General features: G+C 46.0%; 1 protein-coding gene across 1 annotated transcript in view; it reads right to left on the bottom strand.

Annotated features, from left to right (window-relative positions):
* oacyl (O-acyltransferase like) overlaps positions 1 to 14,230 on the bottom strand; it is a 116,020-nt gene that overhangs the window by 54,624 nt on the left and 47,166 nt on the right. The window contains exons 10-12 of the mRNA XM_038792951.1: positions 8,374 to 8,544; positions 6,980 to 7,082; positions 3,477 to 3,572 (exon numbers count right to left, since the gene is read on the bottom strand). Of these exons, the coding sequence (XP_038648879.1) occupies positions 3,477 to 3,572; positions 6,980 to 7,082; positions 8,374 to 8,544 (370 nt within the window). The remainder of the gene's footprint in view (positions 1 to 3,476; positions 3,573 to 6,979; positions 7,083 to 8,373; positions 8,545 to 14,230) is intronic.

The raw sequence follows: 14,230 nt of genomic DNA, 5'->3' as shown, positions 1-14,230 counted from the left end.
GGCGGGCACTACGACTCCTTCCACGCTCGCCGCCAGATCGTCATGCCCTGCCTCGCCCTCAGGACAGGCCCGTCACAGAGTTTGCAGATCTACCTTTTGTGTTGCCACCCTCTGCGACTGACACAGTCCCGCCCGTTCCAGAGCAGGCGGCCCCTGACTCACCCTTGAGGCTGTCAACCAGAATTTGTCACCCACCACAGAGACTGAATTTATGAACTGCCTTAATTTCTGAACTTTCTAAACTCATGAACTGATTGTTTTGTTACCCTGTTTATTAATTCACTAGTTTGTACATGTTCTGCTTTGTGTTATATACAATCTATCTGCACTAGATGCCTTCCTGCGTAAATATGTTAGAACTTTTGTATATAGTCCTGTAAATATGCTCACATATGCCCCACATAGTCAGGAACATTCACATACCACACTATTTATTGCCACATACACATATTTTTTTTTAATGAAGGGGAGATGTCATAATATACACACAAGTATATGATGGTGCATAGACACACACTGACTGACACACTGAAAGACCAATCAACACACAGAACACAGCAGCCAATCACCAGACAGGGCACAGTCACTATAAAGCCAGAGGGCACTAATTTTCCCGCTCTCTCGGGATGCAGCCTCTGAGACAGCCAGAGCCCGTAATCAGTAACACGAACATCTGCCATGTGCTAGCTGTATAGTCTGGTCAGGTTAGCCATAGGTCTTCAGTCAACCCAACATAGTGTCAACCCATAGTGCAAGTATGTTTAACAGCTCATAGTTAAATAAAATATAGTTGTTCTTCTACAATGTTGGTAACCTGTCTCTTCTACTGCTCTGGTAAATGCAGTCATCACAGACCCAGCATACCCAACACGTCAGTTTTGTAAGGGAATGCAGTAGCCAATTTGTACACAGCAAGGTTCCACAAACAGCAGTGAGGTAAATAACCAGTTCATCTGTTGTTTGAATGGTAAATATTGGCCAGGACGTTAGGAAAACAACCCTCCCCTTTGATGTATAATGACATTGGATATATCACATTTACCTTTGTCTTGTTTACTGTCTCGCCCGGATGATGGCACTTCCATCAATGCATCACTTACACACTACTGAACTGAAATGTCATCCTTCTGTTTGCTGCCCTGAGGCAAGCTGGCTTGCAACACTGTACTAATACTCAGAGTAATAGAGTCACACAGTACAGTACAGAGTCCCTTCGGCCCATTGAGTCTGCACCAACAAAACTTCAATCAATCTATGCCAATCCCACTTTCCTGCACTTGGGTCATAGCCTTGAATATTATGACATTTCAAGTGCTCATCCAAATAATTTTTAAAGGTTGTGAGGTTTTCTGCCTCTACAACCCTCTCAGGCAGTACATTCCACACTCCCAGCACCCTCTGGGTTTGAAATATTTTCCTCAAATCTCCTCTCGACTTCCTGCTCCTCACCTTAAAATTATGCCCCTCATTATTGACACGTCAACTAAGAGGAACAGCTGCATCCTACCCATCCTGTCCATACACCTCATAATCTTATACACCTCAATTCAGCTCCTCCGTCAGCCTTCTCTGCTCTAAAGAAAGCAAACCAAGCCTCTCCAGTCTCTTTTCGTAGCTCAAACATCCTGGTGAATATCCTCTGCACACGTTCCAGTGTAACCACATCCTTATTATAGTGAGGTGACCAGAACTGCACATAGTACTTCAGCTGTGGCCTTTGTAAAATTTTGTCCAGATCTAACATAACCTCCCTGCTCTTATAATCTATGCCATGGCTGATAAAGGCAAGTGTCCCATATGCCTTCTTAACTTTGGGGCAGCACGGTAGCATTGTGGATAGCACAATGGCTTCACAGCTCCAGGGTCCCAGGTTCGATTCCCGGCTTGGGTCACTGTCTGTGCGGAGTCTGCACGTTCTCCCCATGTCTGCGTGGGTTTACTCCGGGTGCTCCGGTTTCCTCCCACAGTCCAAAGATGTGCAAGTTAGGTGGATGGGCTATGCTAAATTGCCCTTAGTTTCCAAAACTGCCCTTGGGGTTGGGGGGGGGGGTTACTGGGTTATTGGGATAGGGTGGAGGTGTTGACCTTGGGTAGGGTGCTCTTTCCAAGAGCCGGTGCAGACTCGATGGGCCGAATGGCCTCCTTCTGCACTGTAAATTCTATAATATCCCGTTAACCTGTCCTGTTGCCTTCAAGGATCTGTGGAGAAACTCCCCAAGATCCTTCTGTTCCTCTGAGCTTCCTAGTGTCCTGCCATTCATTGTCTTGGTACTCCTTCCAAAGTGCATCACCTCACACTTTTCAGAGTTAAAATCCACCTGCCATTGATCTTCCCATCTGACCAACCCATCTTCCTACAACCTAAGATCTTCTTCCTCACCATTAACCACCCTATCAAACACATAATGTCATCTGCAAAGTGACTTTTCATCCCCCTCACATGCTCATCCATAGCGTTTATATATATCACGAACAATAGGGGACTGAGTACTAATCCCTATGGTACGCCACTGGACACCGGCCTCCAGTTACACAAACATCCTTTTACCACCACCCTCTCTCTCCCAATGCTAAGCCAGTTTCAGATCCAATTTGCCTCAAACTCATGTGCTTTTAACTTCTTTATCAGTCTCCTATGTGGGATCTTGGCAATGGCTTCGCTGAAATCCATCAACTGCAGTACCCTCATCCATACACCCGGTCACCTCCTCGTAAAATTCAATCAAATCTGTTTGGCATGACCTCCGTCTGCCAAAGCCAATCTGAGTAACCCTGATCAAACCTTGCCTCTCCAAGTGGGATTAATTTTCTCTTTCAGGATTTTCTGTTTCCCTAACCCAAGCTGCAAATCTAAATAATGAACTAATAATGCAGAGAAACGGATAAGTTTAATTTAAAAATGGAGCAGGAGAGATGTTAGGAAAGAAAGAAGAAGAACTTGAATTTGTATAATGTCCTTCAGATTCTCAGGATGTACCTTTTAGTCACGGTTATAATGTAGAAAATGCAGCAGTCAATCTGCACACACGAAGCTCCCCCAGCCAGTAATGAGTGAAGCACGGGATCAGTTACCGTGATGTCAGTTCAATGTTAAATATTGGGCAGGAGCAGAGAAAATTCACTTGCACTTCTTTGAATAGAGACAGGGGGCAGAATTCTCCGCCGTCGGGTTTCTCTGTTTTGCCGGCAGCCTTGGGGTTGCCTGACGGCATGGGGCTGCCCCACAATGGGAAAACCCATTGACCAGCTGGTGAAACGGAGAATACCGGCAGCGTACCGCACCAGAATCTGGTGCGGCGGGGTGGAGAAACCCGCCCAGGGGATCAACTATGTCTATTTGAAAGGGCAGACTGTGTCTCCGTTTAATGTTTCGTTGGAAAGGCAGTAGCTCCGACAATGCAGCATTCGCTGAAGTATCAACATAGATTTTGTGGTGAAAAAAATGAGCTGACAAATAACGTGAAACAACAACTTACCTTTGCATTCGCCGAATCACATAATCCTTTAGAATTTTGAAGGTCAGACCTTCCTCAGGATGCATGTTTAATAGCGTTCTTGCACTCAGCAAACCACTGAAAAAGATCACAATACAAATTGACATCTGTTCATGGTCAGTCTTTTATATTGAATCTTGTAGAATTATTCATGATCATCCAAATTAATGAATCCTAATGATTTAGCAACAGGTCTAATAGTTTGTAACAACATTCTTGACTATCTTCAACAAGAGAGAATCTAACCAATCTCCCCTCGACATTCAATGGCGTTACCGTCACTAAATCCCCCACTATCAACATCCTGGAGGTTAACATTGATCAGAAGCTGAACTGAACTGGCTGTAAAAATACTGTGACGACAAGAGCAGGTCAAGCTTTCGACAAAATCCCACAAAAGAGATTAGCGTGTGAAGTTAAAGCGCTTAGGATTAGGGGGAGTGTATTGAAGTGGATAGAAGTTGGGTTCGCAGACAGGGAACATAGAGAAGGAATAAATGGGTCTTTTTCCAAATGGCCTAAATAGGAAGGCAGGTTATTATTTCAATGGGTGTAAATTGAGAGAGGTGGAAACTCAGTGAGACCTTGGTGTCCTGGTGCATCAATCTCTGAAAGTAAGGGCGTAGATACAGCAGGTAGTAAAGAAGGTAAATGGTATGTTGGCCTTCATATTGAGAGGATTTGAGTATAGGAATAGGGATGTTTTACTGCATTTGTTTAGGACATTGGTGAGGCCACACCTGGAGTATTGTGTGCAGTTTTGGAGTCCTTATCTGAGGAAGGATGTTCTTGCTATGGAGGGAGTGCAGCGAAGGTTTACCAGGCTGATTCCTGGGATGGCAGGACTGTCATATGAGGAGATACTTATTCAGTTAGGATTATATTCGTTTGAGTTTAGAAGAGTGAGAGGGGATCTCATAGAAACTTACAAAATTCTAACAGGATTCAGGATAGATTCAAAAAGAATGTTCTCGATGGTGGGGGAGTCCTGAACTATAGATCATAGTTTGAGGAGGAGGGTAAATGTTTTAGGACTGAGATGAGGAGAAATATCTTCACCCAGAGAGTGGTGGATCTGTGGAATTCACTACCACAGAAAGTAGTTTAGGATAAAACGTTGTGTCATTTCAAGAAGGACTTTGTATAGCTCATGGGGCTAAAGAGATCAAGGGATATGGGGGGGAATCTGGGAATAGGGTATGGGAATAGGGTATGAACTTGATGATCAGCCATAATTATAATGAACGGTGGAGCAGGCTCGAAGGCCAAATGGCCTCCTGCTTCTATTTTCTATGTTTCTATGAAATCCTAGGATGTGTTGGGATATACTCTCCCTCATGTTGTTGTGTCAACAAATGCAACCTGGGTTGTAAGAGGCCAGTGGGCCATGTGCACAATGTTTCTGGTGGGAGTCAGACACCAAAACATTATGCAATCTTCTTTCTGCTCAGGGCCGGGATTCTCCCCGACCCGTCAGGGTGGGGGGTCCTGGCGTAGCGGAGTGGCGCCAACCACTCCGGCATCGGGCCTCCCCAAAGGTGCGGAATTCTCCGCACCTTTGGGGGCTAGGCCCGCGCCGGAATGGTTGGCGCCACGCCAACTGGTGCCAAAACCGTCGCCAACGGCCTTTGATGCCCGCCGGCCGGCGTCGGGGCTGGCCGAAAGGCCTTCGCCAGTTTGCGCATGTGCCGGTGCATCTGCTGCCACTGACGTCACCACCGGCGCATGCGCGGTAGGGGGGTTCTCTTCTGCCTCCGCCATGGTGGAGGCCGTGGCGGCAGCGGAAGAGAAAGAGTGCCCCCATGGCACTGGCCCGCCCGCCGATCGGTGGGCCCCGATCGCGGGCCTGGCCACCGTGGGGGCACCCCCGGGGTCCGATCGCCCCCGTGCCCCCCCCCCCAGGACCCCGGGGGCCTGCTCACGCCGCCAAACCCGCCACCACCAGAGGTGGTTGAAACCATGACAGCGGGATTGGCCTCTCAGCGGCGGGACTTCGGCCCATCGCGGGCCGGAGAATCGCCGCAGGGGGCTCGCCGATCGGCGCGGCGCAATTCCCGCCCCCGCCAATTCCCGGGTGGCGGAGAATTCCGGCCACGGCGGGGGCGGGATTTTCGCCGGCCCCGGGCGATTCTCCGACCCTGCGGGGGTCGGAGAATTTTGCCCCAGGATCGACTCCACATGATGAGGTACCCACTAGCATAATAAGGAGGCCTGTGTTCTGACGTCACATGCTATTGTGTAATAAAGCACAAGGTTCACTGGTAGGTAAATCTGGTCTTTATATCCTGGAGTGCTCCTTCTAAAATTCATTTACGGGATGTGGGCATCGCTGCTTAGGCCGGCATTTATTGCCCATCCCTAGTTGTTCTTCAAATGGTGGTTGTGAGTTGCCTTCCTGAACCCCTGCAGTCCTTCAGATGTAGGTACACCCACTGCGCTGTTGGAGAGGGAGTTCCAGGATTTTGCCCCAGCGACAGTGAAAGAACGGCGATATATCTCCAAGTCAGGGTGGTGAGTGACTTGGAGGGAAACCTCCAGGTGGTGGGGTCCCCAGGTATCTGCTGCTCTTGTCCTTCTAGATGGTAGTTGTCGGGGATTTGGAAGCTGCTGTTTAAGGAAACTTGGTGAGTTCCTGCAGTGCATCTTGTTGATGGTACACATGGCTGTCAGTGTTCGTCGGTGATGGAGGATTTGAATGCTTGTGGAAGGGGAGCAATCAAGCAGGCTTGTGGAATTTTATTCCCCTACGTGAAGTTTTGAGGGCTCTTTTCATTTATGTTATACTTTGGTTGAAATGACTGACCACTAACAATTGGAATGATTTAATTTTTTATTTATTTCCACCACACTCGCTTCTGAATCTCCAATGAGAGGAGAACATGTGCTTTCCCATAGTAAAATGAAGAATTTTTCGAGAGACTTATCCTTGGAGTCGTACATTTCCTAGGGGTCGGCTGAGAGTATCAATGGCTTGTCCTTGGAGGACATCGTCCATCCAGCCCCTGAGCTGTGGTATGCACTCAGAAAGAAAATATACTCAATTCCCATCACCCTCAAAAGTTAAATACATTTGCCTGTCTGAAGCCTCAGCCAGTCTGAATCACAATCAGATTGCCAAAGAGACTAATACATTGCTGCACAATGTCACTAAAATGTCAGGCATCAGACACAATCTCCCAATTTAGAAACAGAATACAGCTGCAATGTGATAATTTATAAGAATGCGCTGTGTCTTCACCAGTGATCCATATAATGTTAAAAAAAATTACTTCAACTTCAAGTCAAACACCATTGAGGACCCCAATATCTGATTTGCTTGTTGAAACACATGAGCCGGAAATGTATCAATAATCGTACCCAAATTTCTTTTTATTTTCCACATCAGTTTATGAACATCTCCTGTTGATTACCTCGTGATTGTTTTTGGGAAAGGCAGTAGAAGTTATAACACAGTTCAAATCTTACTGTGAAACTTTTTAACTCACCTAATCAGAAAAAAACTGTCCACTGCCAAATAGAAAGGACCACCAAGTGAAAAAACATAAAGGACATTGTTGGGGACCGATACCAACCACTCTACTGGATTATCTAAAAGAAATGAAAATAAATACTTCTGATGTTTAAACTGGAAATGTTAAATGTATTAAATGTACAATATTTACATGCCTTGCAAACATACCGAATTCATTATTTTCTGATAGTATAGTCATAGAAGAATCAATACAATCCCTACATTGCAGATTGCAGAAGGAGGCCACTCGGCCCATTGAGTCTGCACCGACCATCCAAAAGAGCACCCCAGCTAGGCCCACTACCTCGCCCTATCCCCGTAACCACACTTAACCTGCACATCTCTGGACACGACAGGGTAATTTCTTTTTTTAGCATAGCCAATCCACCTAATCTGCACAATGTTGGAAACTAAGGGGCAGTTTTAGCATGGCCTGTACATTTTTGTACTGTGAGAGGGAACCGGAGCACCCAGAGGAAACCCACGCAGCCACGGGGAGAACATACAAACTCACTAGTCGCCCAAGGTTGGAATTGAACCCCAGTTCCCTGGTGCTGTGAGGCAGTGGTGCTAACCACTGTGCCACCGCGCCGCATAAAGCTAAGAGAATATGAAATAAGGTCCTTTAACTTGCATGTCCTGGTATGTTTTGCCCTGGGAAGAAGGATCCTACCCAATCCATTCAGTCTGCTGAGAAAAGCAACCTCCAGCAAATGCACCTTATGAGAATATAAATCTCTGAGCCCTTTTTCCTCCAATCCCCAAAGATATTAATCGATGCTAGCTTAATAACTCTGTCAGTCCTATTCCAAACTCTCCAGTCCTATTCCAGGAGCACGTGAGCAACATGGAACTAATTTTTTTCTCCTGTGTTCTACGAGCAGCACAGATCAGAAATATTGCATTGATAGACAGAAAATCAAGTTGGCTGGATAAGGGCTAACTACCTTCTATGCCTGATAATAATTCACTGCTCGGCATCAGAATCAAAATGCCGAAAACTATCCCCGATGCTCGATAACCTCTTTCTAGCTTTATTTTCATAACCTTCAGTGTCTGAAATAGATACTTATCTGAGCTAGCTTTAAAGCATTTATCAAGGACAATTAATTGCTTTTCTTGGAATTCAGTTACAGATTAATTGTCAGGGGAAAATGCTCTTTCGAAACATGGAACTACTAATGTTGTACTGGCGTCCACACTTTGCATACATCAATATATGCAATACTGGCAAACAGAGGTACACCCTGATGATATAATCTTTTTTAAAAATGAGTTCCATTAATATCTTTCTTGAAAAACAAACAAATATATTTTTTTGGAAAGATGCACACAGGTAAATATAATATTTAATATAGTCTATTGTACCTAAATTATTGAACAAAATAAAATGGCAGACATGTCCTGAAATTATCCACAGTAAACTCAAGACTCGAACCCCATTTATTACGGAATAGGTTCCCGCAGTGTTCTCAGTGGATAACATGGCAGGGACACTCTTTTGTACGGCAAAGCTTGTTAGTATCCAATCGAAGGATCCTGCAAGGACCAAATAACATGAAAAAAACATGGTTATGATTTTTAATGTATGCTGATGAATATCAGCAAATTACTGCAAAATCCTCCTGATTAACACCAAGAAACCAGTGCCAAAATTGTGAGAGCTGTCTCAAAGCGTAATCAAGTAACTGCTTGACATAGTCATATTCACCAAATCAATGTCCCACTTGTCCATCGCCATCCAGAAATAGCAGCACAATGGTAACAGTTAGGAAGGAGTGACACTGGGAGTCCTCATCATTGACTCTGCAAGTCATGAAGGCTCATGTCATCTGGACAAGTGTGGACAGGGAAAACTTCTGATTACCACTCACAGCGCTCCCTCCACAGAGGACTCAGTTCTCCTCCAAGTTGAATATCATTTGGAAGAAAAGTTGAAGGTAGCAAGGGCACAGAATATATTCTGAGTGGGGAACTTCAATGTCCATCTCCAAAGGTGGCTCAGTAGCACCATTGCTGGCCGAGGGATGTATGTGCCAGACGTGGGCTGCAGCATGAGGTGAGAGAGTCAACACAAGAGAAAAACATACTTGACCACACCTACACTAATCTACGCGTTACAGATACATCTTTTCATTACAGTATTGTTAGGAGTTGCCTCTGCAACTGTGGGTGTCAGGCACCTTTTACCCACTCCATTGTGTTACATGGCATTAAATCTATGCAAAATGGGGAAGTTAGAGATTAGATACAGCAGTTCATAACTGAACATCTTTGAGGCGCTGTGGACCATCAACAGCAGAATTGTACTCAACCACAATCTATAACCTGATAGCCCAACATTTACCTCAATCTATCATTGCCATCAAGCCAGGGTTTCAATGACGACTGCGAGGCCAGGGTCAACACCAGGTTACCTAAAACTGAGCTATCAGCCTACTGAAACTACAACACAGGCCTACATGCATGCCAAATAGCAGCAGCAGCTTATTATGCCATTGACAGAACTAACCAATCCCACAAATAATGGATCAGATCAATGCTCTGAACTCCTGTCACATCAAGTCATGAATGGTAGTGGATCATTAAACGACAATTGATGGAAAAGGCTCACTGAACATGTCCATCCTCAATGATGGAAAGTTGATCACGTCAGTGTAAAAGAAAAGAGCCTGTAACTTCCTGCATCTCTCACAACTGAAGTCCCTGGTGTACCGCACATGCACAGTGTGATGACCCTGGGTGCGGCCGCTCAGATATGCGCGCTGGTAGCGCGCCGTTCAAACACCCAGCCAGTGACTTTTTGACAGCTGGAAGCCCTGCGCTTGGCTGGAGCAGCTGAATGAAAAAATCCAGCCACAGCGCTAACGTGGGCCACTAACCCGGATATTTGGCGAGTGTTTACACCTTTTTATTTACACGGAAATCTTTCAGTCTAGCAAAGAAGCCATTTTTTTGGTAGGTTAATGTTTTATATTCTTAGTGTTTAGCATTTAGAAATATGTTTAAAATGCAAATAAAATGATAGGAAGGTTTTTAAAAAAACTTTGTCATGAGGATGTTAAACCCATGAAAAGGATACTTTACGGTATAAAGTGAGTTTGAGGTCTCGGAAAGTGAAAGAATGGTTGGGCAGTTGGGAGTTTGGCAGTTGGGACTATGACATCCTAAGCATCTGGGTGGCCCAGCAGATTTGGTTTTGGGTGATCATGGCCTTGATACTGGTGTTATTGACTCCTTCAAGGACACTAACTTTAGCATACCTGTCCTCCCAGCTGATTCAGAGCTAAAGTACATTTGGATTTTGCAATGTATTTTAAGCTGAGTTGTTTATGAGTCTCCATCATGTAATGTTCATCCTGAGAAGCCTCACAGGTTACTTCAAATGGTTTAACAAAGTTTGATGCCTTAGTTGATATTTGCTAGCCTCCTGTAAGCTAATGTGAATTATCTCTCTGACAGGTATTGCAGCGAACAATCACCTGCCCGTAAGAGTGTACTGCTAAAGGACATCCCAAAATGATGTCAAAGGAGATGTGTGCCAGGACACTGCACTTCAGCAACTGCTGCTTTCAGATGTTGAGCTTGTCAATTAACAATTTTCAAAACCTTCCCTCCGCCTCTTCCCTCACTCCCCTTTCCAAATAGACAGAACCGTTGTGTTTAAGTAAGAAAATATATTTGATTGCAAGAAATTTGTAAATGTGCTCCGTCCCTTTTGCCCCATTGTGGCCGCTTCAGTCCAGCTTGGGAGCGCTTTCACGTTCCCTCGCCTTACCAGCGAAATTCTGGAGGGGTCCTGACACTGCCAGGCCTTCCTCCTCCCCTACCCCCAGCCCTGGTAAGGGGAAAACGCCCCGAGAGCTGCCGCCAGTTTTGTTATGCTCTTGATGTAGCATAAGTTGCTTCCTTGATGTGCACTCTGACAAAGGAAGGTTCAGACTTGGAGATAGCTTTAACACATTTATTAAACTGTTAACATTTCTCCTACTTGGATTCGACTCTCCTGTTAATCCTGCTATAGCTACTCAGGCTGACTAACCAGTCTGCTACAATCCACGTGGTGGGTGTGAAGTGTTTCAAATCAACCCTGTGTACTCACTGAGTGTCTCCACTGGAAAGAGGAAGATCATGTGTGCTGTGTCCTTTTATATGGGTTGGTGTAATGCCCCCCCTGTGGTAGTGTCACCTCGGTGTGTGTCGTGAATGCCCATCGTTCATGTCCTATCTTACTGGCCTATTGGTTGAATGTCTGTGTCATGATGTCTCTGGTGCTCCCTCTAGTGTCTAGCTAGGTGTAGTGTGTTCACATTAAACCCTTGTGTATTTACAGTGATGCATATCACCTCACCACCTTCCCTCAAATTGCCACCCTTAGAAATGGGGTGTTAATATTTGGGTGTTCAGGACTGTAAGCATTAATGCGGGACTAGGGTAACACTTTCACCCACATTATGATGCCAAGAGTCACATAAGAGCAGTCGAGTGTTGGTAGAATTTGTGATGAAAATAGCACTTAATCAGTACTGTATCCTGCCTGTATGTACATAGTTGTGTGTTATTAATAAAATTATTGTTCAACCTCAAGACCTCTTCATGAAACAACATACAACCTTACAACAAAGTGGCACCAGGCAAAGGCACCAAAGACTGGTGAGATTTCAAAAAGCGTGGGGAGAGAGAAGAGAGTTCATTTTGAATAGCGGGGAGAGAGGAGAGAGTTAGTTTTAAATATCACCCCGGCCATAGTGATCTCCTGGACTTAGATTCGTTTTGATCGCCACAAGGGGTCAGACAGGAATTTTCCCGGAATATTTTCCTATTTAGCCTGGGTTTTTAGCTCTGGTTTTTCTGCCTCTCCCTGGAGATCACACTGTCTAGATCGGGAAGTGGAGATTAGTCTGCAGGATTTGAAGGAGAAAACTGTAAAACTAATTAATAAATTAATAACTAAGGAGAGATGGCTGAGCAGGTGATGTACTGTAGCTGTATGATGTGGGAGCTGACAGATCCCATTGTGAGCTGCAGTGACCACATCCGCAGCAAGTATTGGTTGCTTGAGGAATTTTGGCTCAGAGTTGATGAGGTTGAATCTGAGCTTCAGACTCTGCAGCAAATCCAGGAGGGTGTTACCTGGGCGCTTTCTTTCAGGAGGCGGTCACACCCTGTAGATTAAGTACCTCAAATTCGGTCAGTGGTCAGGGACAGCAGGGTGTGTGACTGCACATGAGGCAAGTAGAGGGACCCTGAATTCAGGAACGGAGGAGCTTCGGCTCTTGACCTTGTCCAACAGGTATGAGGTACTTGCTCCATGTGTGGATGAGGAAAGGGCTGTTGGGAGGATGAGCTAGCCGACCACTGCACTGTGGTACAGGAGGCCATTCAAGGGGGGGAAAACAAAAAGACAAGTGGTGGTTGCAGGGAATTCTATAATTAGGGTGATTGATAGCATCCTTTGTAAGCAGGATCTGGAGTGCCGCTTGGTATGTTGCCTCCCGGTGCCAGGGTGAGGAACATCGCTGGCCGGCTTGAAAGGATATTGGAGGGGTAGGATCCAGTTGTTGTGGCCCACATTGGGACAAACAACATGGGCAAGACAAGGAAGGAGGACCTGTTTGGGAAATTATCAGGCACTGGGAACTATATTAAAAAAACAGGTCGTCAAGTGCTATAATCTCTGGATTGCTACCAGGGCCACGTGCAAATTGGCATAGGGATGAGAAAATTATGGAAGTAAACACGTGGCTAAAGGAGTGGTGCAGGAAAGAGGGGTTCCTTTTCATGGGGCATTTGCATCAGTATTAGAACAGTTCCGGGGCACTCGCGAGCGGAGCGGCCACATAAAGAAGAGGCTCCCGTCGCTGTCTGCTATTTTCAGCACTTTTGAGAGTTTCCCTGTTTTTTTTCCAAACCGATTTTTTTCAGCCTTTAGGGCCGCCCCGGGCGCCAAACTAAGCCGGTTTAAAAACAGGTGAAGAATCCCGCGGGAGTGTCGGGCAGCCAGAGCGGAGGCGTCGAGCCCGGGGGTGCACGGCAATTGGAGTGGCAGGGGCGGAGCTGAACATGAGGCAATAGAGGCGGCAGGCCAGAATCCAGGATGCGACACGTAGAGGGGAAGATGCACATCGGGTGGCTCCTGCTTAAAATGGTTTTTTTTTAAGTTTGAAGTCTGGTTCCAGGGGAGGATTTTTTTAATTTGAATTTTGTTTTGAATTTTTGGGGGGATTTTTTTTTTAAAGATTGAAGAAAGAACGAAAAATAATAAGTTGCTAAAGGATTCGAAAAAGCAGCTGGGAAGAATGGAGGAAACGCGGGTTCGCTGTCGAATAAGAGGGCCAGCAAAAGCCCTGACAAGATGGCGGATGCCGGACCGCATGGTGGGGCCGCACTACTTATGGTGGAAATGATGACCTAGGTGATGGCTGTGGAACTGGAGAAGCAGTTTGCGAGTCATATGGAGGCGTTGAGAAGGAGATGTCGGTCGCACTGAAATCATTGGTGGATAAGGCAATCACCCCGGTGAAGGTAGTTGTGGCAAAGGCATTGGCCAAGGTGAGAGAACAAGTGACAAAATGAAGGAAGTGGAGGAGGCCGTGTCGCAGCACAGCGACTAGCTCACCCCGATGGGGGACGGGTTGCGGAGGGTGATGGGGTCAACAGAGGGCTCCAAGCAAAGTTTAAAGTTTGGAGAACCGTTCGAGGTGGCACAACCTGGTAATTGTGAGCTTGCCCGAAAGGACAGATGGCTCGAGGCCAACAGAGTGGTTCGTTAAGATGCTGGTGGAATTGATGCGGGAGGGTGAGGACCCCTCCCGGTATGAACTGGACAGAGCTCATCGGTCGTTGCGTCCGAAACCCAAAGTAAATGAGCCACCAAGAGTAGTAATTATCTGCTTCCATGAATACCACATGAAGGAAAGAGTGTTAAGCTGGACAAAGCAGAAGCGGGAGGTGCAGTGGGCTGGTGCTAGAGTTCGGATATACCAGGACTTGACAGTGGAGTTGGCGAAGAGACAAGCGGCATACAGCTGTGTAATGGTGACATTGTACAACAAGGAGTTGCGATTTGGTATGGTATACCTGGCGAAGCTGAGGGTGACGTATAACACCAAAGATTTTTATTTTGAAACGGTGGAGACGGCTGAGGCGTTCGTGAGGGCAGAAGGCTTGGGACAGAAGTGAGGAGTGGAGCTGGAAGATAGATCATGGACTGTCATTGGGCAGC

The sequence above is a fragment of the Scyliorhinus canicula genome, chromosome 3 (assembly GCF_902713615.1).
Source record: "Scyliorhinus canicula chromosome 3, sScyCan1.1, whole genome shotgun sequence".
NCBI classification, from domain to species: Eukaryota; Metazoa; Chordata; class Chondrichthyes; order Carcharhiniformes; family Scyliorhinidae; genus Scyliorhinus; species Scyliorhinus canicula.
This window is presented reverse-complemented; position numbering and strand designations above follow the sequence as displayed.